Source organism: Schistocerca gregaria, chromosome 9 (assembly GCF_023897955.1).
Source record: "Schistocerca gregaria isolate iqSchGreg1 chromosome 9, iqSchGreg1.2, whole genome shotgun sequence".
Taxonomy (NCBI): Eukaryota; Metazoa; Arthropoda; class Insecta; order Orthoptera; family Acrididae; genus Schistocerca; species Schistocerca gregaria.
Genome location: NC_064928.1, coordinates 247,222,973 through 247,250,087, shown reverse-complemented (window position 1 = coordinate 247,250,087; position 27,115 = coordinate 247,222,973). Strand labels below are relative to the sequence as shown.

General features: G+C 47.0%; 2 protein-coding genes across 3 annotated transcripts in view; both read right to left on the bottom strand.

Moving 5' to 3' along the window:
* The window catches only part of LOC126292223 (G-protein coupled receptor moody), a 1,247,805-nt gene that overhangs the window by 624,785 nt on the left and 595,905 nt on the right, over positions 1–27,115 (bottom strand). The gene's annotated exons all lie outside the window — the stretch shown is intronic.
* On the bottom strand, positions 24,428–26,094 carry LOC126291542 (uncharacterized). Its single transcript, XM_049985042.1, has 2 exons — positions 25,569–26,094; positions 24,428–25,071 (listed from the first exon to the last, which is right to left on the bottom strand). Exons 1-2 carry the CDS (start codon positions 26,092–26,094, stop codon positions 24,428–24,430), a joined length of 1,170 nt encoding a protein of 389 aa, XP_049840999.1.

Genomic DNA, 27,115 nt, shown 5'->3' with positions numbered 1-27,115 from the left:
AAATGGGCATCTGCCAACTCCGCATTTGTAAACATTGCACTGACTGCAAAACCACGTTCGTAATGAACACTAACCTGTCGATGATACGTACTGATGTGCTTGATGCTAGTATTGTAGAGCAATGAGTCACATGTCAACACAAGCACCGAAGTCTACATTACCTTCCTTCAATTGGGCCAACTGGCTGTGAATCGAAGAAGTACAGTACATACTGACGAAACTAAAATGAGCTCTAACATGAAAATTAAGCGTTTCCGGACACATGTCCACATAACATCTTTTCTTTCTTTGTGTGTGAGGAATGTTTTCTGAAAGTTTGGCCGTACCTTTTTGTAACACCCTGTAGACACAAACTTATGAGGTCAGCTCCGCTGCGGGGAGCGGGGGGATGTCGAAGCGATATCTGTGCAGTCGCGACGACGCTGGGTGTGCGGGTATCCACGAAGCCAGGAGAAACGCTTCTTCACCTCAAGTTCAGGCAGTTTGCTCAATTCCACTGATGGGGTTAGCGCGGCTGCGTCGGGCGACGTAACGTCGATGGCTCTTTGTCGGGAGAGCGTACATTTCGGCGTGACAGTCCCGTCGTCAGCGGCGGCGAGTGAATGGCGCGTCGGCCATAAACATGGCGGCCGACATGAAATTTTACGCGCGCCGTCAGTCCAGCACGTGGCGCTTCATTTGCTAAATCGCTGCGTGCGCCGTTAGCCGCTGGACAACAGGGGGAAGCCATCCAGGCACCGGCAGCACAGGGGCAGCAGCTAGCCAGCATTTGTCTAGCGGGGGAACGGAAGCTGGTACTTACCACAGTACTGTCACTGTATCCCTAAATGCAGGCTTACAGCCTACAATTTGAGCCTAGGTGATCCATTTTATCCAAGATTGTCGCCAGTTCCTCTTTCTGTGACACGTGATACTTTGTCAGACGAAAGTGTCTACATAGAATCCACTTTCAGCCTGGTATTTCCTGCCTACTAGGGAATTAGATTACGAAATGAGACACTTAAAGTAGTAAAGGAGGTTTGCTATTTGGGGAGGAAAATAACTGATGATGGTCGAAGTACAGAGGATATAAAATGTAGACTGGCAATGGCAAGGAAAGCGTTTCTGAAGAAGAGAAATTTGTTTACATCGAGTATAGATTTAAGTGTCAGGAAGTCGTTTTTGAAAGTATTTGTATGGAGTGTAGCCATGTATGGAAGTGAAACAGGGACGATAAATAGTTTGGACAAGAAGAGAATAGAAGTTTTCGAAATGTGGTGCTACAGAAGAATGCTGAACATTAGAAAGGTAGAAGAGAAGTTTGTGGCACAACTTGACTAGAAGAAGGGATCGGTTGGTAGGACATGTTCTGAGGCATCAAGGGATCACCAGTTTAGTATTGGAGGGCATTGTTGAGGGTAAAAATCGTAAGGGAGACCAAGAGATGAATACACTAAGGAGATTCAGAAGGATGTACGCTGCAGTAGGTACTGGGAGATGAAGAGGCTTGCACAGGATAGTGTAGCATGAAGAGCTGCATCAAACCAGTCTCAGGACTGAAGACCACAACAACAACAGGCAGTCGCATTATCTTGTGAACCACCCAGACACAGCGTTTATCGCAAATGTGCAGACTATGTTGTCACGTTCCCGACTGACTCACATTCCCACCTAGTGCCATCTATTCACAGTACCCATTCATTTCTTCCATGCTCGCTTAGATTCTCGCCGGAGATCGAATGTAAATGTCCATCCCCACTGAAGGTTGTGGATTCATTGCCCATGTAGGCGAATTATTTATATGAATGTATGGTGTCTGCTCTTTTGGGCACGTCTGAAGTGAAATGAAATCATATGGCACTGACGGCTGGCAGTCTCCAAACGGGGAATTTCGGCTCCCAAGTTGGCAGTCTTTTCAATTGTCGTGACACCTGGCGACTTGCGTGTCGACGAAGACGAAATCATGATGAGGACAATACAGCACTCGATGCACGAGCAGAGAAAATCTCTGCCCCGGGTGGTAATCGAACTAGTGCCTGCTGCGTGGCAGTCAGAGCTGCTGACCACTCAGCTAAGGAGTGGGATACATGTCCAAAAGAAAAGACACGACAACACTCATTTAACATTCAATTTATTGATGTAGTAATTGAAAAAAGTTAGCCACCTGAAGATGGGCATGGTAGCCCGAAACATGTTATGGTATTGAAACAGCATTGTTTCAAAACATTTGCAGCTAGTAGCGTTGTTCACCAGCTAACCTTAACGACTGCAGAGTTCACAACATCCAGTAAAGATAAACTAAATAGATGGGCAGCATCCTTATTTCATTGAGCAGAACATGTGTGCAAGCAATTAAAACTTTATAACAATAGATCTGAGGAGCCTATCTACTGCTGCCCCGCAACCCCCACCAGTAGCAGATCGCGTATCTAACGGCTTCCAGGTGCAATAAAAATTTGATTGTTAATACTTCCTGTGATCCAAGGTGTTCCCCAAAGAACGCTGTACTGTATATAACAATTTCATAATTTTTCAAAAAGTAATATTCACTGTACTCTCGGAGTCTTTCGTGGTGGCACGTCTGGATAAAAACGTCGAAAGAGACCAAGGCCGACGCTTAGTACTCGTAGGGAAGCAGGAGCGGCAGTGTCACACTTGTCGCTCGCCGCTCGCACCCCCGACAATGGTGCAGAGAGCCATCGAAGGCTCGAGCGTTTTGTTTGAATTGACGCAGCATGAAAACTGAGAAGATTTTAACAAGTTTGTTTGTGTGGCCATCCTCCACAGCAAGGATATAAACACTTTTTTTGTAAATAAAACTGCCTTTTCCTGCTGACAGTTACTTTATTTATCCCATACGCGTTTCGCTTCTCCTGTTCTATGGCATCATCAGTGGGATCTATAACGATATAGTTCTGTTAGTTTTTTTATTGTTGATTCTAATTATTTTCATATCTTCTCTAGTGGTTGGTTTGCGGTCGTTTTCTGTTAGGTGTTCTGCAAATGTGGAGTGGTTTGTGCCATAGTTCTGGGCTCTCATGTGTTCTTTGAATCTGATATCAAATGTTCTACCTGTTTGTCCTTCACAGGTGCTACACAGTCCGAAGCTCGTGTCCCGCGGTCGCGTTCTCGCTTCCTGAGGACGGGGTCCCGGGTTCTATTCCCGGTGGGGTCAGGGATTTTCACCTGCCTCGAGATGACTGGGTGTATGTGTTCTCATCATCATTCCTGAAAGTGGCGAGTTTGGACAGAGAAAAGGTTGGGAATTTGTAGGGGCGCTGATAACCGCGCACTTGAGCGCCCCACAAACCAATCATCATCATCATCATCATCATCATCATCATCATCATCATCATGTGTTAATACAGCTTTAAAAGCAGAGCGCGATCCTGTCCCAATACAGTGATGGCGAACGTCGCAGACGCAAAGGAAGGAAAAGCCGTGTACCCGGCGTATTTATGCCAAAATGGGTCGTGCGCATGACAGGTTTTTCCATTTTTGTATTCTGACACACACAGCGCTGTCTATTGATCAATTTTCACACTATTTTTTTCTGCCAAACGTTTTCCTCCTTCTCCGATAGAATTCCGTTGTAATTTAACGTCAGTCTGGTCAGTGGTGTTATTTCTACAGCGCTCTGAGAGTTTAACTATAATCACCCTGTAGATGGTTGGATGCCGATTTGAAACGTCGTCTTCCAGAATGTGAGTTCAGTGCGTTAACCGCTGCGCCACCACATACGGTTTTGCACATTTGCGAGCGTGGGTTCGATCGGTAGCAAAGACTTCAGAACAAAGTGCAGAGACATTAGATAGATAGAGGTGGTGTCACATGAAAGAGACACATTTGGCTTAGTGCTAATAGGTTTCCGTGCAACTCTGAGTGTGTCAGATATTGCCTGTAGACTCTGAACCATACTCCTGTTTCGTTACTCTAAATAACCCTTTAAGCTGGGCGACCGCAACTGAAAAACTTGTACCTAATATGAAGGACATTCAAAAAATTTAACATCAGAGATGCCAAAATAGTCTATATTAAACAGAATGAAAGTACATATCCGAAATAGCTGTTTATAGTGTTTTCACTGTTTAAAGATCGGTGTGGTACCCTGGAGGTATATGTTTAGGTTATACAAAACTAATAATACTTCACGTGCTACGACTTCGGTGGTGCAAGAGCGGATAAAATCATTTCACTCCTCGGTAAAAGTTGGATGGTACGGTAGATGGGCATCCGATCCGAACCATGCATGATCAGTACATTTCCAAAGCTCTGTCAAAAGACGAGATCAGACTGCACATGATGATAAGGATGAGACAGTCTTCAAAATACGCGGGGGAACCAAAGAATGTAAAGACACACAAATCTAAGGAGCCGTCAACATATGAAAATATATTGTCAGGCGTCAAATAAAACTGCAAGTTACAGCAGCAGACCCACACTGAATACTGCGAAGTCGAGCAGGCGCCACCCCACCACGGGTTGAAGATCGCGACACGGATCAAAGTAGTCAACAGCGACGTAGTCACGAATACAATACCTCATGTGCCGCGACTTCCAAGGTGCTAGTGCGAATAGAAACTCGTCACTCCTCGGTGAAACCATGGATGAGACCACTTTCCGGGCTCGTCTTTTGCCAGTATTTTGAAAATGCAGTACTTGTCACGTATCGTTCGGATCGGATGCATATCTGTCATCTAATACAAGGTTTTAACAAGGAGTGACATGTTTTTATGTTTACTTGTACCTTGGGAGTAGTAGGACATGAGGATGTACCTCCAGGGTATGAAACCAGTCGTCAGATAGTGAACACAAAATAAAAGGCTATTGCGGATTTGGACTTTCAGTCAGTTTAATATAGACTGTTTCACCGTCTCTGATTTTAAATTGTTTGATTGTCCTGCACAGTACGTCCTGTTTTGTTGTTGTGATTATCGGCGCGTGTTGCAAGTAGCCAGATTGATGGTGTTGTGTACTGAACTGTAAGCAGTGAATGTACTCCACTCCACTGACTAGATCCTGCAGTCCTTACTGAAAATAGTTGCATTGCTACAGGACATTTTAGTTGTTGACAATGTGGCAGTAAGGAGTTTTCACTCTGTTTGAGAGGTCAAACCTATGCTGGGGACCGTTGTGTAGACTGCTCTTACCTCCTTGGCTTGGACTAAAGGAATGTTTCGAGATCTCTACCAGAAGAGGGGACAGGTCAGTGGTTACGTGTGCTACGGCGTCCAGGAATAGATGTCTTGGCACTTGGAGCAGCTGTAGATGGGGAAATACAATAGGGAGCGGAATACAGAAACAGGACCTGGAAGACGTTAGCTTCAGTAGTTGACAAGAAAAGAAGAATACCAGATATGAAAATATAAGGTCAGCAAGAAAGTACTCGAAACACTGACCAAAAGAAAGATCCAACTGCTGTAGGCTACGGCTTATTCTGCCCAACAATAAACTCGTGTCTGCCATGTTGCGTACTGGGAAGATGTCACCAGCATGAGAACATCCTTATACTCCAACAATAAGAATTGCAGTCAACAGCTGTATTGTAATTTAAACGTCGTTTATTCAAAACATACACAGCATGATGGTAATTCATAATAAGTGTACTGGCAACAGGAATACAGTTTGTGACTAAACTGTTGTTAAACATCATAAAAGTACATAAAAATATACTTTTGGAACCCATACGAAACAAAACTGAGCATCTAATTTACGAGTATACTGCTTAAATGTTGTTTCTACTTTATACACTATCACAGTGTAGTTTAGGTGTACGAAGTTTTAATACGTGAGCTATGGACTGCCTTTAAAATTGCTTAACAAACACTGTGACTAGATATGGGACGCACCCAGCTACCCTTATCTACTTTAGTGAGGAAGTGAAAGGACGAGCTTCGCTGTTTTCACAGTTGTGTGAGTAATTGTCTGAGTTCTCCTTCTTATGGACTCTTCAGAGTTCCTTGTCTTGCTTTATTCTCTTGGGTTTCCACATGGACGTTTTTAAGTTCATGGTCCTGGATGTGTACGTTATACACATGTGGCGTTTGGTTTCAGTGACTGCCTTCTCCAAGGTTACTTTATAGGACGTTGTTACATACAAGTAACAGAGCGAGGTGGCGCAGTGGTCAGCTCACTGGAGTCGCATTCGGGAGGACGCCGGTTCAGCCATGTGTCCGGCCATCCTGATTTAGGTTTTCCGTGATTCCCCTAAATCGCTTCAGGCAAATTCCGGGATGGTTCCTTCCAAAGGGCACGGCCGGCTTCCTTCCCCGTCCTTCCCTAATCCGATGAGACCGATGACCTCCATGTTTGTTCCCTTCCCCCAGCTCAGCCAACATATAAATAGATAATTTTCCATACGAAATGTACGTTACTGTTAACCCTGTTGCTACATACTGACTGTGGATGTTACCAATGTTGGCAACACTGTTTTATGTCCAGTACATGAACTGGAATTAGTAGGAAAGTTGGTGAATAGTGTCGTTGAATATTTATGGGCTTTTACTTGCGCTAGTTACGCATTTGCTACGCAAGTGTGTTGCTGGACTTGAGGGATATGACTAGGCTGCTGTTTAGTAATATCGGTGGAGCATGTCTTTATAGTTTTTTGTGACTTCAGCGCTATTTGTGTACTATGTTTTAGACTGTGAATTACCATATGTATTGTGATATTATTTGGTTTGCCATTATCCAACGAACGTTTATTCATTATTTTTTCGTTGTCTTTTTTTACTGCAGCCCTTTGGTTTTATATTAGTAGCTTGTTCTGTTTTAATAATAGCACAGGGCGACAATTATTAAACTACATGAAATAAAATTGTCGTAACTTCAGAACGGTTTTGCATTAGGACGTTGCAACTGCACGGTTGGCCGCGGGGCATGATGGGCTCTAGTATGCGCATGAATGCACGGTTTGGCGACGAAGCCCACTTTCACTTGCATGGGTTCGTCAATAAGCAAAATTGTCTCATTTGGGGGGGGGGGGGGGCGGCTGAGAATCCACATTTCGCGATAGACAAGTCTTTTCACCCTCAACGGATGACAGTGGGTGTGCAGCGTCCAGTCACGGAATAATGGGTGCGATATTGTTTGACAGTACTGTGACTACCGAACGCTATGTGAAGGTTTTGGAAAATGATTTCATCCCCATCTTCATGATTTCGACAAGATGTGGTTCATGCAAGACGGAACTCGACCCCATCGAAGCAGGACGGAGTTTGATATCCTGGAGGAGGGCTCTGGGGACCGCGTACAGGGTCTGGGGCACCCAGAGGCCACTGGCATGGGCCTCGATTAGCCGCCACATTCTCCGGATCTGAACACGTGCGACTCCTTTTTGTGAGACTACATTAAAGACAAGGTGTACAGTAAGAACCATAAAACCACTGCTGAGCTCAAAACAGCCATTCAGGAGGCCACCGACAGCATCGATGTACCGAAACTTCAGCGTGTCACGCAAAACTTGATTATTCGCCTGCGCCACATCATCGCAAAGGATGGCAGGCATGTCGAACATGTCGTAAGCTAAACCCGAGGAGCTGTATTGACGTCTACATGTTGAATGAACTGTGCGCACGCCGTAGATTGTAACTAATTTACGCTTTTTTAAATATAGTTCAATAATTGTCATTAAATCCCGTATGTCATGTGTCCGGGTTACGGATATTCATGACTTCGGTTGTTTCGCGGGTGTAGTGGATTACGCATGCCCCCCCCCCTCTCAGGTACATTACTTCATCGGAGGATGTAATTATTGTATAAAAACATTCCGGCAATGTAAGTCAGATGCCGAATTTCGTTTTGCGTGGGTACCGAAAGAATATGTAATTTTATGATCTAAATTGTCGCCGTCCTAGCCACAAACTGTGATTTTTCTAGTCGATGCTCTTATTACACTTTACTATCGTGCTACGTATGTCTCCGTATACAGCGACTTAAGATGACACACTTTCCCTTCGAAATTGGCAGCATGTTTTGAATGAAAGTGGGAATTACAACACAGCTCTTAGTTTAAATCTTAATTATTCCTGTACTTCATGGTCGGTTGCTGTCTCACTGTCCTCGATGGAGTACCAGAGACTTGTTTATAGCCACGCCTGTGGAAGAGGCCTACTGAGTTAGTCCCTTACGCATAGTCAAGAGTACGGAAACAGAGACGGCTGTCCTCCTGTTCTTAGGATGCTGTTCCGTTTTATGACAGTCACCTGGAGTGTGAACTCGTGCGAAGTGAAGCGAAGCGAAGCTAACAGCAGCTCTCAGAGTAGTTATCACCCAGTTATCATCTGGTTACCTGGAAACGGCCTTGAAGCAATCTACTGTGTTCTGCAAGCACTGGTAGACTAGACGTTACCCTACAAGCCGGTGCTCCCAGAGTGGACATAGAATCTGGTATGTATGAGTTACACTACTGGCTATTAAAATTGCTACACCAAGAAGAAATGCAGGTGATAAACGGGTATTCATTGGACAAATATATTATACTAGAACTGACATGTGATTACATTTTCACGCAATTTGGGTGCATAGATCCTGAGAAATCAGTACCCAGAACAACCACCTCTGGCCGTAATAACGGCCTTCATATGCCTGGGCATTGCGTCAAACTGAGATTGGATGGTGTGTACAGGTACAGCTGTCCATGCAGCTTCAACACGATACCACAGTTCATCAAGAGTAGTGACTGCCGTATTGTGACGAGCCAGTTGCTCGGCCACCATTGACCAGACGTTTTCAATTGGTGAGAGATCTGGAAAATGTGCTGGCCAGGGCAGCAGTCTAACATTTTCTGTATCCAGAAAGGCCAGTACAGGACCAGCAACATGCAGTCGTGCATTATCCTGCTGAGATGTAGGATTTCGCAGGGTTCGAATGAAGGGTAGAGCCACGTGTCGTAACACATCTGAAATGTAACGTCCACTGTTCAAAGTGCCGTCAATGCGAACAAGACGTGACCGAGACATGTAACCAATGGCACCCCATACCATCACGTCGGGTGATGCGCCAATATGGCGATGACGAATACACGCTTCCAATGTGCGTTCACCGCGATGTTGCCAAACACGGATGCGACCATCATGATGCTGTAAACAGAACTTCGACACATCCGAAAAAAATGACGTTTTGCCATTCGTGCACCCAGGTTCGTCATTGAGTACACCATCGTAGGCACTCCTATCTTTGATGGAGCGTCAAGGGTAACCGCAGCCACGGTCTCCGAGCTGATAGTCCATGCTGCTGCAAACGTCACCGAACTGTTCGTGCAGATGGTTGTTATCTTGCAAACGTTCCCATCTGTTGACCCAGGGATCGAGACGTGGCTGCACTATCCGTTACAGCCATGCGGATAAGATGCCTGTCATATCGACTGCTAGTGATACGAGGCCGTTGGGATCCAGCACGGCGTTCCGTATTACCCTCCTGAACGCACCGATTCCATATTCTGTTAACACTCATTGGATCTCGACCAACGCGAGCAGCAGTGTCGCGATACGATAAACCGCAATCGCGATAGGCTACAATCCGACATTTATCAAAGTTGGAAACGTGATGGTAGGCTTTTCTCCTCCTTACACGAGGCATCACAAGAACATTTCACCAGGCAACGCCGGTCAACTGCTGCTTGTGTATGAGAAATCTGTTCGATACTTTCTTCATGTCAGCACGTTGTAGGTGTCGCCACCGGCGCCAATCTTGTGTGAATACTCTGAAAAGCAAATCATTTGCAGATCACAGCATCTTCTTCCTGTCGGTTAAATTTCGCCTCTGTAGCACTTCGTGGTGTAGCAATTTTAATGGCCTGTAGTGTACTTTGTTTGGACTTCGTATTTTAGTATTCATCAGTGGACTGAATCCGGCATGTGTAACTTAATTTGTTTGGACTTGGCATTTGAGTTATCATTAGCGGACGCAATTATTGTGCACTGGGACTCCTCACCCAAGATGAATCAGACGTACTGTGCCTTGAACAATTACGAGGGCTCTTGTTATTTCTGTAACTAGTAGATGTGGAGCCACTTTGGTAAACTGAAATTTATTTTGCATTAAACAGTGCTCTACACGGCGGCAGTCACTACTCTATCGGCCACCACGGATTACAGTAAAGAGCCGTCTGTACATCTGCGTGACGACAATGGTGCACAACGCGCGAGTTTCACAGAGACAGCTCAGCTGCAGCAGGTAGCGTCGTCGAAGGACGAAGAAGTTGTCACGAAACAGCCAGTGAGATGTCACGAAGATACGAGGGAGCTCAAGGAATGTACCTCCTGCTGTCTCTGGGACTGTGTTTTTAATTTAGTGGGGTGTCTGCATGGGAACCCATTTGTGAGAGTCCGGAGTGCCCGACGTTCATGAGTAGGTCAATTTACCTGTGGTAAACATCATGGTGTTGTAACCGTAGAAAATTTCTGTTTTTGTTCTTGCTGTTGTGACCATAATAAGAGTCCAGGTTCCATAGGGAAACAACCAGCCGACATTAGGAAATAGTCCACCAGGATGTAGGGACACGATAAGCGGCGGAGGCTGCCAAGTATGGCTTGCTGATCAAATAACTTAGTCTTTGACTTCCTGTCAGACGAAGCAGCACGAATCAACGTTGCACAATGGAAGACGCAAACACCAGGGCGAAAATACAGCAAGAGAGAGTGTCAGTCATGTGCGGAAAAGATTCGTGTGGAACCAAATTAAGTTGTGTGCAGTTAGAAACGAAAGTGTCGTGTGGAACCTAAAAGCATTCTTGCGCAAGCCGACCAATTAGAAACCATAGGCATTCTTGCGCAATCCGGTGACTTAGAAATGAAAGGGTCGTGTGAAACAACTTGTGTGCATCCAAGTACATGAAATAAAAGGCCAGGCAGCGGAACAGATAGAAACAGATTCAGATGCAGATTCAGAGCCAGTGCCGGCAGTTTGGAGATTCCGCAGCGAGACACCAGCGGGGGCGAGTAGGCCCACAGCAGCCGGTACAGCTGATAAAGACTTCTCTCCCTCTCATCTCCGATAGAAAGGTTGACAGCAATTTGTAACTAATCCATTGTTGTTAACGTCCCGATTGCGCTACGCAGTTCGCACTTACTTCATTATGGTGCAGTGAGGCTGTGCCGGTACTGCTGTCTCGACCCAGAACACAGATGACTGTGTTGTGTACTACCTCTACAAGTTCTACATGAGAATGCGGGCTGTGGGATCGTGCCCACTCGTCTAATATAGGGTGCCTAGGAATCTGTTTTCTCGGATAGCTAGACAACACTTCGAGCAATTCTTACTAACGGACTTTATTACAGTACTTGAATGGACAATAGTGAACTTGGCGTCTTTACAAAGGCTGATTGCGAGCAAATGGCGACATTATTTCTATTGGCTGACGACGCCTCACAGCCTTCTCTGCTTTTTCCTTCAGGCAGACGTGCAGGCGCTTCATGTTATGCCGGAACACGATCTTTCACTGCGGATCATCTCGGACTACCAGCCAAGCTAAAAACGCCGCTACGTTTAATGACAACGTCCTATTGCCGTCTTCCTATTCAGGTGCCTCGTGTGAGCTGAAAACTTGTCAGAGTTACAGGTGGAGTTGTCTGTGAGAAGTAAAATGGCACCAGAGGGCATCAATACCATTCCTGTTAGTGTTGTTACCAGGCCTGGTAGGGTACACCCACACAGCTTCACATGATGAGTGATCACAGTAAAGCACGTGGAGACGCCGCGTCATCAGTTTCAAGGCGACGTCATCACCTGGATGTTAGCCCGGTAACATTTCATCAATGTGTCACGAGCTTAACTAAGTAAAATATTGCAGATACAAAGTATTACATTGAAACGTGGAGTAAACCCTGATGAATTTCGTCCTTGGAAATAGAGTTGCTATAATTTTATGTGTTGAGCTATTCTACAACAATTTTCTCGCCTGTTTCGGCCAGATTAATGTGTTACAGTTAGTGACAGTCTTCAATGAGTGGTGTCTATGTAGTGTCCTAGGAGGAATAGTCAACATTCAAGGATATGACAGGAACGATCATTTGAAACAAAACAAGGCCTGTAAAACGCCTATCTTAACAGCTACGTCCACCTCTTCATCTTAGATAGTATAAACGAATCGCTTCTACTCAAAACTCTTTGTTTCCCGTACTTTACGAGGAGATAGTATGGATCACACCAACATTCACATGTCCAGCAAAAATGGGCTCTAAAATGCATACCGTAAGAGCTATGAGCTTGTTCGGTAGAAGAGAAGTGGTTCACAGTAGCAGAGGTGGGCAAGTGTTCACAGTTCTTAAGATTTGAGAACGGAAAGCAAAGAGTCTACCGGAGGAGAGATCTGAGTATCGAAGACGAAGAAGTGTTAGTAACTCTTCAGGTATGCATTTTATAAGCCAGTGTTTACTGGACTTTTTTTCCTTCGAATCGTCGTTCCCCCGATATTCCTGAATATTGACCGTTCCTCCTGGGACATCCAGCATAAAACGGTGAAAAGATCGGTCTTTGTTTGGCTTTTGTACAGCCCGTTCCAGAGAGAGGGAGGGGGAGAGGGAGAGAGTGAAAGAAAGAGAGAGAGAGAGAGAGAGAGAGAGAGAGAGAGAGAGAGAGAGAGAGAGAGTACAAATAATGATAACGACGCCGCAGGCGTTAATCATACAGAACAGCGTCCCGGCTTATGCAATAAATTGCTTGGTGTGAAAATCGTAATGGTGCGTATCATATCACGACCTGCGCCGCTGGCGAAATTTTCTGCTGATTTATCGACGTGAATAGTGTCCCACGTTACTGGTAACTGAAAATTATTTCCGTTATACATAATGGCCAACAGCTAAATTGTTGCCCAAGGACCTTTAGTGTGTTCAGCACATCATGTGGCTCCCACAGTGATCAGACGATATTACTGTATCCTACAGACGTCAAAAGATACCTCTTATATCACCAGAAACGGAAATAAATGCACTCATAAATATCGTCTCTCTCTCTCTCTCTCTCTCTCTCACACACACACACACACACACACACACGGAGGCAGAGAGAGAGAAAGAGAGAGAGAGAGAGAGAGAGAGAGAGAGAGAGAGAGAGAGAAATTTTACAATCAGCAAAAAACCGGTCTGTGCAAAGTTGTAGCTTCAATAAAAAGCTGCAAAGCAACCCGCAACGGCTAGAACATCATCACCTCACTAAAACTTTTTTTGCATATGCATTAGTCGCAACCTCTTGTAGGCACTATCGAGTACATTAATTTCATTAATATTATTATATGACCTTGTACTGTTTATATTATTATTATTATTATTATTATTATTAGACAAAAATTGCTTATGAACTTATTTTATTAACGCTACGTGCTTGGTTTACTTTACTTTCAGGCAAATGAGAGATTTTCTTTCATAGATATCGTTCAATCATTCTTTGAAGTAATTGATGCTGCTGTGGTGAACGGTATTTTGTTACATTTTCTTCCTAGACTTCTAACATGACATCGGCCAGTAATTTGTCGGGAAAATTAAGAAACCATTTTACAGGTCTCGTAGTCTACATTCCAAATCAATCATTGGAGTCAGATTAGTATTGAACCAGCTAGTGTTACACGTTTTATCCATAAAGCTTAACAACAAAGGAAAATATAGTTTTAGTGGTTCAAAAACTGCCCATTTTAACGAAAAGCTTCAATTTCTGATAAAAATTTAAGATCAAACATCGAAAAGAATGGACAGTTCCAATACCGAACTAGTATTGTAATTGGTATGCAGTTGACTTGAAGTGAGAAAACCACCTTCAGTTGCTAACATAACCTTAATCATGCTCTGTACCGACAGTTTAATAGAATCTCGTATCGAATGAAGTTTCACGTTACAAGAAACATTCAGTCGCAAAACACAATTCCAGCTGATTATTTATTAATTAAAAATAATAATTCATAGACAGTGAATCTGCAGCCGTCAGTTTGTAGTTAATATCACTACTGAAACGTAACTGTGTGGATTAACAAAGAAGTAAAATAGTTTCTCACACAACGAAGGACATGAAAGCGAAAAGAGCCTACTTGAAATGGTTGATGGATACATTGGATTCTACAAACAAAAAACCTCATGCAAGGAAACTGAATGAATTACGATGATGAGGTGCAGTCATGCATCTCTCAAGTGATCAATTGTCAAAGACATGCAGCGATATTTATCAGTGAAGATAGTTCTGGATTAAGTGCCTTACCTTGTCTCCTCTGTTCAACTAACTTCGAAATCCGAAGAGAACTTCCTCTGGGAACTCACCTGCAATAGAAAGGAAACCAAAAATGTTTATTCCATATGTACTTTATTCCATACCTAGATGTTGACGTGGTGTCAAAGCGTAACGGGCATAAAAATGTGGAATAAATTAGGGCCTCAGTTATTTTAATATACGTCCGATGATTAAGCTGACAGTAAAGTAATCACTGCACCATGCACGAAAGCACTGGAATTACTTGACGCGATGTGAAATGGAACAGTGGAGAATACTGAATGAAAGAAATGGACAATACCGCTGAATGAAGCGTGAGTACATGCTTAGCCACTTCAGAACGTAGGATACACACATCGTCCATCGCTAAGAACATTGTGCAACAAGGGTGGAGCGCTGTCAGAAGAGAGAACATGTTCTCGGTCTTCTGGAGATACAGCAGTTCTGCAATACGGATAACAGGTACGTCATAGAGTGTGAGCGGAACTGAGCCGCAACTAGGAACGAACTCTAAAGTTGAAGCACGTGGGGGAGTTCTACTCTAAATCGCACACAGGTTCACCGTGAAATGGTGGCAGTATTTGGACCAAAGGCAAAGTCATGTCCAGCCGTAGTGAGATGGTGCCAACAATTTGAGCTAGGCAGTGGGAAGGAAGGCTATAGAGATCGACCACAGACGACACAGTCCAGTCAATCTTCTCGGCAGTCTGAAAGACAGTGAGGAATGAAGTAAATTTTCCACCGACGAAGAGGTTCACAAAGCGGATTTCTACTGTCGACAACTTGAATTATTGGCAGAACATTCCATCGTTGTTTACGCAGTCTTACTGACTATGTTGCAAAACAGTGTCATGCTTCTGTGTCATTTGCAAGTGTAGTACACCATTTAATAAAATTTAGTTGGCCTGCCACAATAATGTCAAGTCAAACAGTATAAACAAACACAAACACAAACAAGCACACACAGACACACACACACACACACACACATACACACACACACACACAAACACACACACACTCGTCGCTATACAATGCGTGTTCTAGAGAAATCGCATGTGTCTAAGTTATTACGTTTCGTATTTTGAAAAATTCAACCATGCCTACGCAGTGACATTTCATACGTCATCCAACCATCAGGACTGAACACAATAGTCAATCAAGAAAGACCCTAGAAATTAAAAAACAATCATGTGAGTTCACATGGAGTCACTACAATAAAAATATGTAGCTCTGTCAACGCAAAACTATGGCATTACAACTAAGTAGTTCTATCGGAAGCACTCCACGCTGCAGAAACTACTGAGGTTTATAGTTAAACAAAATTAAGAGATGTTGGAAAGTAGGAAACGAAAAAAAATTCAGGAAAGTATTCCGACCAGTTTTTCGTTCAGGAATTTGTCCCTTGAGAGACCTCTACAAAGAGACAGAAATAACAACGGATACTTGTAGAAATAAGGTTTATGGACATATCAGCAAGAACAGGTTCACAAAGCAAACCTTCGAGATAGACAAAATAGGTCACTAAAACAGAGGAAGATAGTAAATAAATGAGAAGACACAAGATAACATAAGCAATCAAGGCAGTTCAGAAACATGATAGAAAAAGATCCTACAAAAACACACGGAATGAGAACAGGAAACAAACGGTCAGAAGATCACAAGAGAGGGCAGAGCGAGAGTCTCAAGAGAATTTGGAAACAACGAAGGAACAAGAAATCATCATGACTACTCAACTTCAAATGCTATCTTAAAAGGGAATTTTCGACAGTAATAGGCAATGACGGAAATAAATCGTAACATCACGAAGAAATTATGTGACGTAAACGAAAGTTGGTAGGCGTGTTTCTACATCTAAAGAGTGCTATTGTGACGGTACGGCACATAAATATTGACATTTTTATCGATTGTAAACAGTGAACAAGATTGTTAAGGGTGAACCAAAAATTATTTGTATTTTATGAACATAATTAGTATAAAAGATACAGTTAATGTTCTTGAAACAACTGATATGCAGCGATAATTTAAGAGTAACATCTTTATTTAATGTCTATGAAAATAAAAAAGGATCGTAAAGGAGACGAGATTGTACTGCCGAGGAGGACGAACGTACTTTATGGTACACACACTCTTTTGTTTAGCGATACGGAAAGCAGCCATTGAGCGGCTACACATATTTTTTGTAAGTTATTCGTATTTCTGCTAAAATAAAGTTGTTATCATTATCACAAAATGAATTTCTTTTTAATAGTTGTCACCTCAAATGGTCGCAGCGGCTAATTTTTTTAATAATCATGTTTTCAGTAATTAGCGCTGCGCGTAGCTGATTTTCCGATGCAGCCTCTGGTCGGTCATTACGCACCGAAGTATTAATTTATTTTTCAAAGTGTTAACAGTAACTGTAAATGCGAGAGATTTCATTGTAAGAAGCTTTCTAAATTGCAACAGATAATTAATTTACGTTAAAGTTCATTTTTTAAATTATACAGTTTCCATGAGTTCAGTAAGTTTTATCTTGGCCGTTCCACGGCCACGATCGAAATTCTCTCGAGCCTTGCTTTGCAATCAATAAATAGAAATTAACAAAACTGCATCCAACTCAGTTAACGGCAACTATATTTTAGTCACCACGTTCAAAATCTAGAGTTGTTACACGAATAACAGCGGCCCTTCAAGAACCCGTCGCATATTTACTTATGCGCGCAATTAAAAGTGATAAGAAAAGATAATATCCCTGAGAGAAAGAATCATGCACTAACAAAAGAAAAATTCATGCTGATAAATTAAAAACATATATATATATATATATAATTTTTTATATATAACGTAACAAATGGCATCGTAACACTATGTATTCAAATTTCTCCGGCCGATGTGGGCATGCGGTTCTAGGCGATTCAGTCTGGAGGCGCGTGACCGCTACGGTCGCAGGTTCGAATCCTGTCTGGGGCATGGTTGTGTGTAATGTCCTTAGGTTAGTTAGGTTTAAGTGGTTCTAAGTTCTAGGGGAGTGATGACAACAGCTGTTAAGTTCCTTAGTGCTCAGAGCCATTTGAACCATATTAAAACTTTGCGCCAGTCGCGTAAGAGCGGTGACAGTAGCGTCGCTCTGAGGTTTTCGTTAAAGACGCGCTGTAGCGATCGTGAGCGTTAGTTAACCTCCAGATTGGACGTGGTCAGTTTGAAGAAGGTCGTATATGGAGGCTACGAGAAGGTCGATGTTCCTTCCGCGATACTACAAAAGACTTGGCAGGAATGTAGCAACTGTATGTGAATGCTGCCAGCGGTGTTCACAATAATGCACGGCCGCAAGAAGACAGGGCTACAGGCTGTCAAGCGGCATTACGGAGAGGCCAGACCACTGTGTCCGGTGTGTACTCTGGCGCCTCGTACTGTATCTGCGGCAGCAATTTGAGCAGCGGTTGGCAGTACTGTGGCAGAAAGAACTGTTACAAATCGGTTACTTCAAGGGCAGCTCCGAGCTAGACTCCCTGACCCCAAACCACTGCCATTTGTGACTTTCCGTAATGTCAAGAGAGAGCTCATTGCAGGAGCGGGTGGAGGTCTGTTCTGTTTTCTGATGAAAGCTGGTTCTGCGTCGGTGCCAGAGATGGCCGTGCGTTGATTAGGAAGAGGCCACTTGACGGCCTGCAACCATATTTTCTGAGTTCTAGATACACTCGACTTGCACCTGGAGTTTACATCTACATACATACTCCGCAATCCACCATACGGTGCGTAGCGGAGGGTACCTCGTACCGCAACAAGCATCTTCTCTCCCTGTTCCACTACCAAACAGAACGAGGGAAAAATGATTGCCTATATGTCTCTGGACGAGCTCTAATCTCTCTTATCTTACCTTTGTGGTCTTTCTGCGAAATGTAAGTTGGCGGCAGTAAAATTATACTGCAGTCAGCCTCAAATGCTGGTTCTCTAAATTTCCTAAGTAGCGATTCACGAAAAGAACGCCTTTCCTCCAGAGACTCCCACCCGGGTTCTTGAAGCATTTCCGAAACACTTGCTTGATGATCAAACCTACCAGTAACAAATCTAGCAGCCCGCCTCTGAATTGCTTCTATGTCCTCCCTCAATCCGACCTGATAGGGATCCTAAATGCTCGAGCAGTACTCAAGAATAGGTCGTATTAGTGTTTTATAAGCGGTCTCCTTTACAGATGAACCACATCTTCCCAAAATTCTACCAATGAACATAAGACGACTATCCGCCTTCCCCACAACTGCCATTACATGCTTGTCCCACTTCATATCGCTCTTCAATGAAACGTCCAAATATTTAATCGACGTGACTGTGTCAAGCGCTTCACTTCTAATGGAGTATTCAAACATTACGGGATTCTTTTTCCTATTCATCTGCATTAATTTACATTTATCTATATTTAGAGTTACCTTCCATTCTTTACACCAGTCACAAATCCTGTCCAAGTTTTCTTGTATCCTCCTACAGTCACTCAACGACGACACCTCCCCGTACACCACAGCATAATCAGCAAACAGCCGCACATTGCTATCCACCCTAGCCAAAAGATCATTTATGTAGATAGAAAACAACAGCGGACCTACCACACTTCCCTGGGGCACTCCAGATGATACCCTCACCTCCGATGAACACTCACCATCGACGACAACGTAGTGAATTCTATTAGTTAAGAAGTCATGGTCCCTGGTGCAATGTCGTCTGATAACAGGAGCCCTTTCGTGGTTATGCCACACTACCTGACTGCCAATTTGTACGTCAATCTGGTGATTCGGCCAGTTGTGTTGCCATTCATGAACAGCATTAGAGTGGTTTTTTTTCCAAGAGGATAACGTTCGGCCACATACCGCTCTTCTAACCCAGCATACTCTGCAGAGTGTGGAGATGTTGCCTTCGCCTCCTCGATTATCAGATCCATCTTCAGTCTGGCCCACATTGTACATGATCGGACGACACCTCCACTGTCATCCACAGACAGCACTAACCGCCACTGTATTACCGACAAAGTGCAACAGGCGTTGAACTCCATCCCACAAACTGAAATCCAACACCTGTACATTTCAATGCATGCACGTTTGCTTGCTTGCTTTGAACGTTCTGGCGGTTACTCTTCTTATTCATGGTATCAGATTTCACATTTGCATGATAACCTGTGATTCTGTAATGTTAATCACTTAAATATGTTACCTAGAGAAACGCATTCCCGAATTTTCGTTATTCTACAGTAATTATTTTTGGTGTCGTGATTCTTTATCCCGTCAGTGTATTTGTAAGGTTCCAGGACATGGGCACTTACACGTTAGCTTACCAACATTAGTATTAATAATAAAGGAACAGGCAACGGCATCAGACCATGACTCTATTGAATTATGATAAACATGAGGCACTCTCGAACAGTAGTCTCTGCATGTCTGCAGGATAGAGCCACTAACTTAAAGCGTTGGTGAAAAGCGTCGGAAGTTGAGGATTGTGGAATGTAAAGTCTGCAGATGGCCGTAGCTCGCCGGGCCGCCGTGGGCGGCACGTAGCGGTCACCGGAAACGCGGGACAATACGGCGCCTTTGGGGATAGCCTGGCATCCGGAGCCACCTGTACTGGCGAAATTTCGGCGAAAAATCTTCGGTGCGGAGCCAAGGTGCACACACACAGAAGTGCTTCCTCGCCAGTTTACGACAAAGGCCACACTGCAGGAGGGAGACAATTTCTTCAATCGTGCGGTCCATTAGATGAAACGGCACCGCTGTTAAGCGAGCACACCCGAGGAGGACAAACACCCCCAACACACACACACACACACACACACACACACACACACACACACACACAGAGAGAGAGAGAGAGAGAGAGAGAGAGAGAGAGAGACAGAGAGAGAGAGAGAGAGACAGAGAGAGAGAGAGAGAGGAGCCACGTGTGCACAAATGGGAGATCGCGATTTACGAGGGGTGGGGGGTGGGCAGGAAGCGAGCGTCGTGTGGCGGCGTCGTTATTGGAAACGGCGCCAGGCGGACCGCAGAGCAGAGTTCCGCCCCTGCGCGCGTCCGCTCTCCCCGGAACTCCACGAGGTCCCCCAACGGCCGGCTAAATACATGAAGAGCCGGCGGACAGCCGAAACGGCCCGGCGGGCGGCAAGTGGCCGCAAAGCGACGGCTCCCCACCTGCCCATTTGCGCTGCTTCCTGCCGACAACCACAGGTGGCACCTCCGTTCGGGGAAAAGGCATTCACGAGGACTTAAACCTCGTGACCGGAAAGCTATGTCTGTCCCAAGTGGAACAACTTAAAGAGTTTTCAAAAGGGGAAAATGGTATCGTTAAATGTAGGCGATAGGGACACGGTGTCGCAGTAGGAGGGCGCCAGCAGACTTAAGTAGCGGGTGATCAAAAAGTCAGTCTAAATTTTAAAACTGAATAAATCACGGAATAATGTAGACAGAGAGGTACATACATGCTTGCAATGACGTGGGGTTTTATTAGAACAAAAAAATACAAAAGTTCCAAAACTGTCCGACAGATGGCGCTTCATCTGATCACAATAGCAATAATTAGCATAACAAAGTAAGACAAAGCAAATATGATGTTCTTTACAGGAAATGATCAATATGTCCACCATCATTCCTCAACAATAGCTGTAGTCGAGGAATAATGTTGCGAACAGCACTGTAAAGCATGTCCGGAGTTATGGTGAGGCATTGGCGTCGGATGTTATCTTTCAGAATCCCTAGAGATGTCGGTCGATCACGATACACCTGCGACTTCAGGTAACCTCAAAGCCAATAATCGCACGGGCTGAGGTCTGCGGACCTGGGAGGCCAAGCATGACGAAAGTGGCGGCTGAGCACACGATCATCACCGAACGAGGCGCGCAAGGGATCTTTCACGCGTCTAGCAATATGGGGTATAACATATCGGCGTACCTCTCACCCGTTATGGTAGCAGTTACAAAACCAGAATCACGCATTTCCTCGAAGAAAAAGGGCCCGATAACGGTAGATGTGGTAAATCCAACCCATACCGTCGTGCAATGGAGTTTCCACGACAGTTCCAGGATTTTCGGTAGCCCAAATTCTGCCATTGTAGGCGTTGACAGACCGACGGAGCGTGAAATGAGCTTCGTCGGTCCACAACACGTTACTCAACCAATCGTCATCTTCCGCCATCTTTTGAAACGCCCACACCGCAAATTCCCTCCGCTTCACTAAATCACCAGGTAACAGTTCATGATGCCGACGGATTTTGTACGAATAGCATCGGAGGGTACGCCTAAATGCCAACGAAACAATAGTGTACGGAATGCCGGTGCGTCGTACGACTGCACGAGCGCTGACTTCCCCGTGCATAGACGAACCTGATACAGTCTCCATATCTTCCTGAACTGTCTCAGCAGCATTACGCCTTGTGCTCGGTCGGCCACTACAGGACCTATCGTCTAAACAACCCGTGGCTTCGAACTTCGAAATCATTCTCGCCACAGCTCCATTTGTCAACGGACCTTTACCCGTTCGAATCCCCTTCCTATGGCGATAGGATAGTAACGCTGAACTAGCACATTCCCCATTCTGATAATACAGCTTCACTAAAAGCGCCTTTTCAGGTACCGTCAACATGCTGCGACTGCTGGCGCATCTGATTGTCTCGCGTGGATCTGCACGCAGATAACTTTTCCTCCGATGTGTGATGAAGTTCGCAGCAGTTAGTGCTTTGCCTCCCATGCATGCCGATGTAATGCGTCGTCACATGTGGAATGTCTTCTTGGGTGTCTCCTCAGCACAGTTCTGCAGTGCTAGCTATGCAGCGAGCATGTTTGGCCCAGCGTCCGAATCTGGGTGTTGTGTGACCGGCCAGCACGTTCGTAAAAGGTGCGGGCGGCCGCCTGGAAGAGGTCACGGAGCAGAGGTACTTCCGCGATGTCGTGAAGATGAGCGGTGGGGAAATCGTAAGGCAGGTGCAAGGCCGGCCGAAGGATGCGATTCTGCAGTGTCTCCAGCTTGTTCAGGTTCGTGTCGGCGGCGTTCCCCCAGACGACGACGGCGTATTTGAGTACAGGGCGGAGCAGCGCCTTGTGCAGGGTGATGCCCAGTCGCAGCGGTAGTTGGGAGCCGGGGTTCAGCACTGGGTACAGGATGCGGACCCTGTTCCGCACTTTGGCCTTCACTTCGCGGATGTGCGGAACCCACGTGAGCCGGCGGTCGATGGTGACGCCGAGGTAATGCGCCGTGGGACGCTACGGGACAGGGCCGCCACCGACGGTGAGCGGTTGCAGACCCGCAGGAACGAGTCGCCTGGTGACGATCAGGAACTGCGTCGTGGCCCCATTGATTTGTAGACGCCACTTGACGGCCCAGGCTGCCAGGATGTCAACGGCGAGCTGCAGACGGCGGCGCATGACGGCGGCATTGAGGCTCCTCGTATATAGAGCCGTGTCATCCGCGTACAGGGCGAGCCGCACACGGTCGATCTTCGGCGCATCAGAAGTGTACAGCGAATACAGGAGTGGTCCCAAGACCGAGCCCTGTGGCACACCGGCGTTGATGCGGCGGACGGAGGACAAGCCGTGCGCGGCCCGCACATGGAAGGTCCTATCGGCAAGATAGGAATGGATGAGACGGACGTGCGACGTCGGGACCCCAAGTTCAAAAAGTCTGAACAAGAGGCCGCGGTGCCACACACTGTCGAAAGCACGCGACACGTCCAGAAACACCGCGCCGAAGAACTCGCGCTGCTCGAGGGCGACGAACGCATCTTCCACTAGCCGTAGGAGTTGGTGAACTGCCGAGTGGCCCCTGCGAAAGCCGAACTGCTCTTCGGGCAGGAGGCCTTCCTCGTCAACGTGGCGCTGCAGCCGACTGATGTACACCCTTTCAAAGACCTTGGAGACGGCCGGCAGTAAACTAATAGGTCTGTAGTTCGCGGGCTGACGCAGATCCTTCCCCATCTTCGGAATCGCCACCATCTCTGCATGCTTCCACGACTGAGGAAAACTGCAGGACCGGAGGATTACATTAAAGACGGCGGCGAGATGAGTGGCAGCCACCGGCGGCAACTTCTGGAGCAGGGCGTTGGAAACCTCGTCTGGGCCCGCAGCTTTCCTGGGGTTCAGGGCACGCAGCCTCAAAGACGTCTGCGAGGGCATCAGCCTTCGCAGCTGGTTCGCAGACAGCCTGACCATTGACCAGCAGTGGAGGAATACGTTGCGTGCGGCGTAGGAAACGCTTCGTCGCCTGCCAGGCAGTGCCGTCGTCAAGACAGAGGGTGGCGACCTTGTTATTCCAGTCGCGATTGCGATCGTTGTCAATGGCGACCCGGATGTCCCGCCGCATCCTGTTGAGGAGGCGCTTGGTGTCGGCATTTCTTGTCGACTGCCAATCCCGGTAGACCCGATTCTTCTCAGTGATGGCCGCAAGGATGACCGGCGGCAGCTGGCGGGAGTAGTCAGGCGGAGTGCGAGGTCGGGGCGGCGTTGCTATGTTGGCAGCGTCGATCGTGGTTGCCGCAAAGTGCAGAAGTGCTTCGTCCGCTCCAGCTTCCGCAGGGGGCGGCGCGGCGGCGAGTGAGTCCGTCACGGCTGCTTGAAACCTGCCCCAGTCGATGCCAGCAAGTGAGATACCTCGCCTGGGCTGTTGCAGGGCGTCTAAGTCGATATCGAAAACCACTGGGACATGATCAGAAGACAGTGCCGTCCTCGTCGTGGCGGTGATCTGATGAGGGATGCCCTTGACGACTGCGATGTCGATGATGTCCGGGAGGCCACGGGCAGGGAAGATTATCGGATCGTACGGCCCCACCACAAGCGAATGGTGGCGTTCTGCTACCAGGAGCAGGCAGCGGCCAGCGGCATTGGTGATCCTGGAGTTCCAGATGTTTACTATTGAAGTCCACGGCGACGAACACCTGCCACCTAAAGGAGAGCAGAGCATCGATGTCAGCAGGGTCCAGTGGACGAGACGGCATCCGATAGGCAGCGACGAACGTGATGGCGCCGGCCGAGGTGTCAACGACGACACCAGTGGCCTCCAGGGTTGCCAGTGGTGGAAGTTGTATCACGTGATGACGAATGCCATTGCGGACGTAAACGGCTGTCCCACCACCCGCCGTCAGTCGATCGGTGCGATAGCTGGAGTAGTTGGCCGCCCTGACGTCGACCCCAGGCTTCAGGTGGGTTTCGTTGATAAGGCAGACGTCGACGGCTTCATCTCGAAGAAATTGGCGAAGTTCACCAGCTTGAGCGCGGACGCCGTTGGCATTTCACGCGACGACCGTGAGCCTTCTAACGCTGCCCATGGTGCAGCTGGCGAGTGTTGACAGCGGTCGGGGCCGGAGAGGCCATCGGCACTGCAGCGGTGAGTTGCTGCGACAGGGCTTCAACCAACTTCGTAGCACTGGTCACCAGGGCAGTGAGCTGCGCGACGAGGTTGGACAGGTCAGCGGTGGAGGCAGCCGGCGCGGCCCCGTCGCTGGAAGGGGGAGGCGTGGCTGACTCGCTTGGAGAGTCCACCTGGGGCTGCTCGACTGACGGTGCTGAGCGCTGGGTGCCCACGGGGCGCTGACCCCCGCGCAGGCGATTGGCGGGGCGCGGTGTGGCCGACGGCCCGGGAGAGGCAGTACCCGGGTCGGCCACTATCAGCTGTGGTGGAGGCGCAGGAGCCTCAGGTATCGGCTCAGCATCGGACGCGGCAGGAGCAGGAGCAGCCGACGCAGCCGGGACGGCGGAGGGCGCCCCTGACGTTTCCTCCGCGAAAAAGACGCCGGCCCGTCTCGTTGCTGGCTTCTTCGGACGCGTCGCTGGTGTTTGGCCACGTTGGCGAGCGATGGCACGCTTCCACACCTCACACCCACGATAGCTGGCCACGTGAGCACCGCCACAGAGTGCACATGTCGGCTTCTCGGTGGGCGGACGGGGGCACGCACTTCCTGCGTGGGCGCCGGCGCATTTAACACATCTGTCCGGCATAGAGCAGTGGCGCGCGACGTGATTGATCCCCTGGCAGCGAAAGCACTGCACAGGGCCTCTCCGGGAGCGAAGATCTTCGGTCTGAACCGGGACGTCGGCGACCCACGTCAATTGGTAGAGTTTGCTGTTCTCCACGGTGTCGGAGCAGACGACCAGGAAGAGCGGCATATCATTGCGTGATTTGGGCGACTTCATCTTCACGACTGCTCGTATGTAGAAGACCAGGTCAGCGAGTTCACGATGCAGGTGGTCGGCTTCTATGTTAAATGGGATGTCCCGGATTACAATCTTCAAGACCTTGTCAGGTGCGGAAGCGTGGGTGTAGAACGGGGTACCACGCTCAGACGCCTCCTGAGTGACCCGGCGATAGTCGTCAGCAGTGCGGAGTGTGACCCTGTACAGGGCTCGTCCGGCAGGCTTCACAGTATACACGGCCGTTGTCTAGCTGCGCAACAACTTCTGTAGTTCCCCATAGGCGGCCGAAACTGGAGGACCACCGGTGGAAGATGGGAGTCTTTCTTCGGCGCAGGATCGCGTGGCAGCTGGTCCGGCGCGTCAGCGAGCGCGTCGAATGAGTTGGCGACGGCAGTTGGAAGCGTCGTCGATGACTGCATGCGTCTTGCAGTGCGCCGGACCGGGACAAAACCGTCAGCGTCAGGGGCGAAATCTTGCTTGGCCCTCTTCTCGATCGGCGAGCTGCGAACAGCGGACGTCGCGGCTGTTGCCCTCCTCTTCTGTTTCCCGCTTCGTCCGCGTCGCTGAGGGGCGGTGGAGCTCTCATCTTCAGAAACGGGGAGCGGAACAGACAGTGCTGTCTTCAAAGTTTCCGGAGCTGTGTCCATCAAAACCATAGCCACAGCACTGGTCGTCATAAGTGGGGGGCCAGATGAGGCCGCCGACGGCGCAAGCGCGGCCGGACGGCCATCTGCCACACCCTTCGCGTCGCTAGCAAGCGCAGGTACGTCCTTCTCGCGGCTGCACATCTCAGCGACTATCTGATTGTCTCATTACAGCTCCTTTTATACACGATTGTCATGCGCAGTCACTGACGTTTTGCTGTCCAGCGCCATCCGTTGACATTTTGTGAACTTTGTTTTTTTTTTTTGTTCTAATAAAACCCCATGTCATTCCAAGCATATGTACCAATTTTTACCTCTCTATCTACATTATTCCGTGGTTTATTAAGTTTTCAAATTTATACTTTTTGATCAAACGGTAAATCCAGACTAGCGAGTTCAGCAAATTTGCAAGGGGGTCTCACGCACCAGCTTTCTTCCATTAAAATAGGAGGGTGTAGTAAGAGACTCTCGCAATATCGACACTGAAGATCAGAACAGTTTGAAGATCAGTTAAGTATAAAATATTTGAGGTTACGGATTGTTAATACATATACCGTTTTCAGTTACTTACTGTCCGAGGCGTTTCGCAGCTACAACTCCATTTCCTAGGACTGTCTACGCACAATGTAGTATAGTCTTCACCTTGAACATTGGCGCGAATAAACTATATCTAGGAGAGGCGAAAGACAATAATTAATAAAGTATGTCACGTCAAACAGCTTTCAGCCGTCTAGTTTCCAAACTTGTTTTATTTGGCTACCATTTTAGACGATTTACTACGCCATCTGCAGGCGCTGTGTACAGTCAGCAATGGTACTAGTATGAAATACATAACAAAAAAAAACACTTATATACAGTGGTTATATATAATCACATAACAATACCAACCAGTACAGACCGCAGCTCGTGGTTTGGAGGTAGCGTTCTCGCTTCCCGAGCATGGGGTCCCGGGTTCGATTCCGGGCGGGATCGGGGATTTTCACCTGCCTCGACATAACTGGGTGTTTGTGTTGCCCTCATCATTTCATCATCATTCATAAAAATGGTGAGATGGGACTGAGCAAAGGTTGGGAATTTGTATGGGCACTGATAACCGCGCAGTTGAGCACCCAAACAAACCGAACATCATTATCATCATCATCATCACCACCATCACCAACCAGTA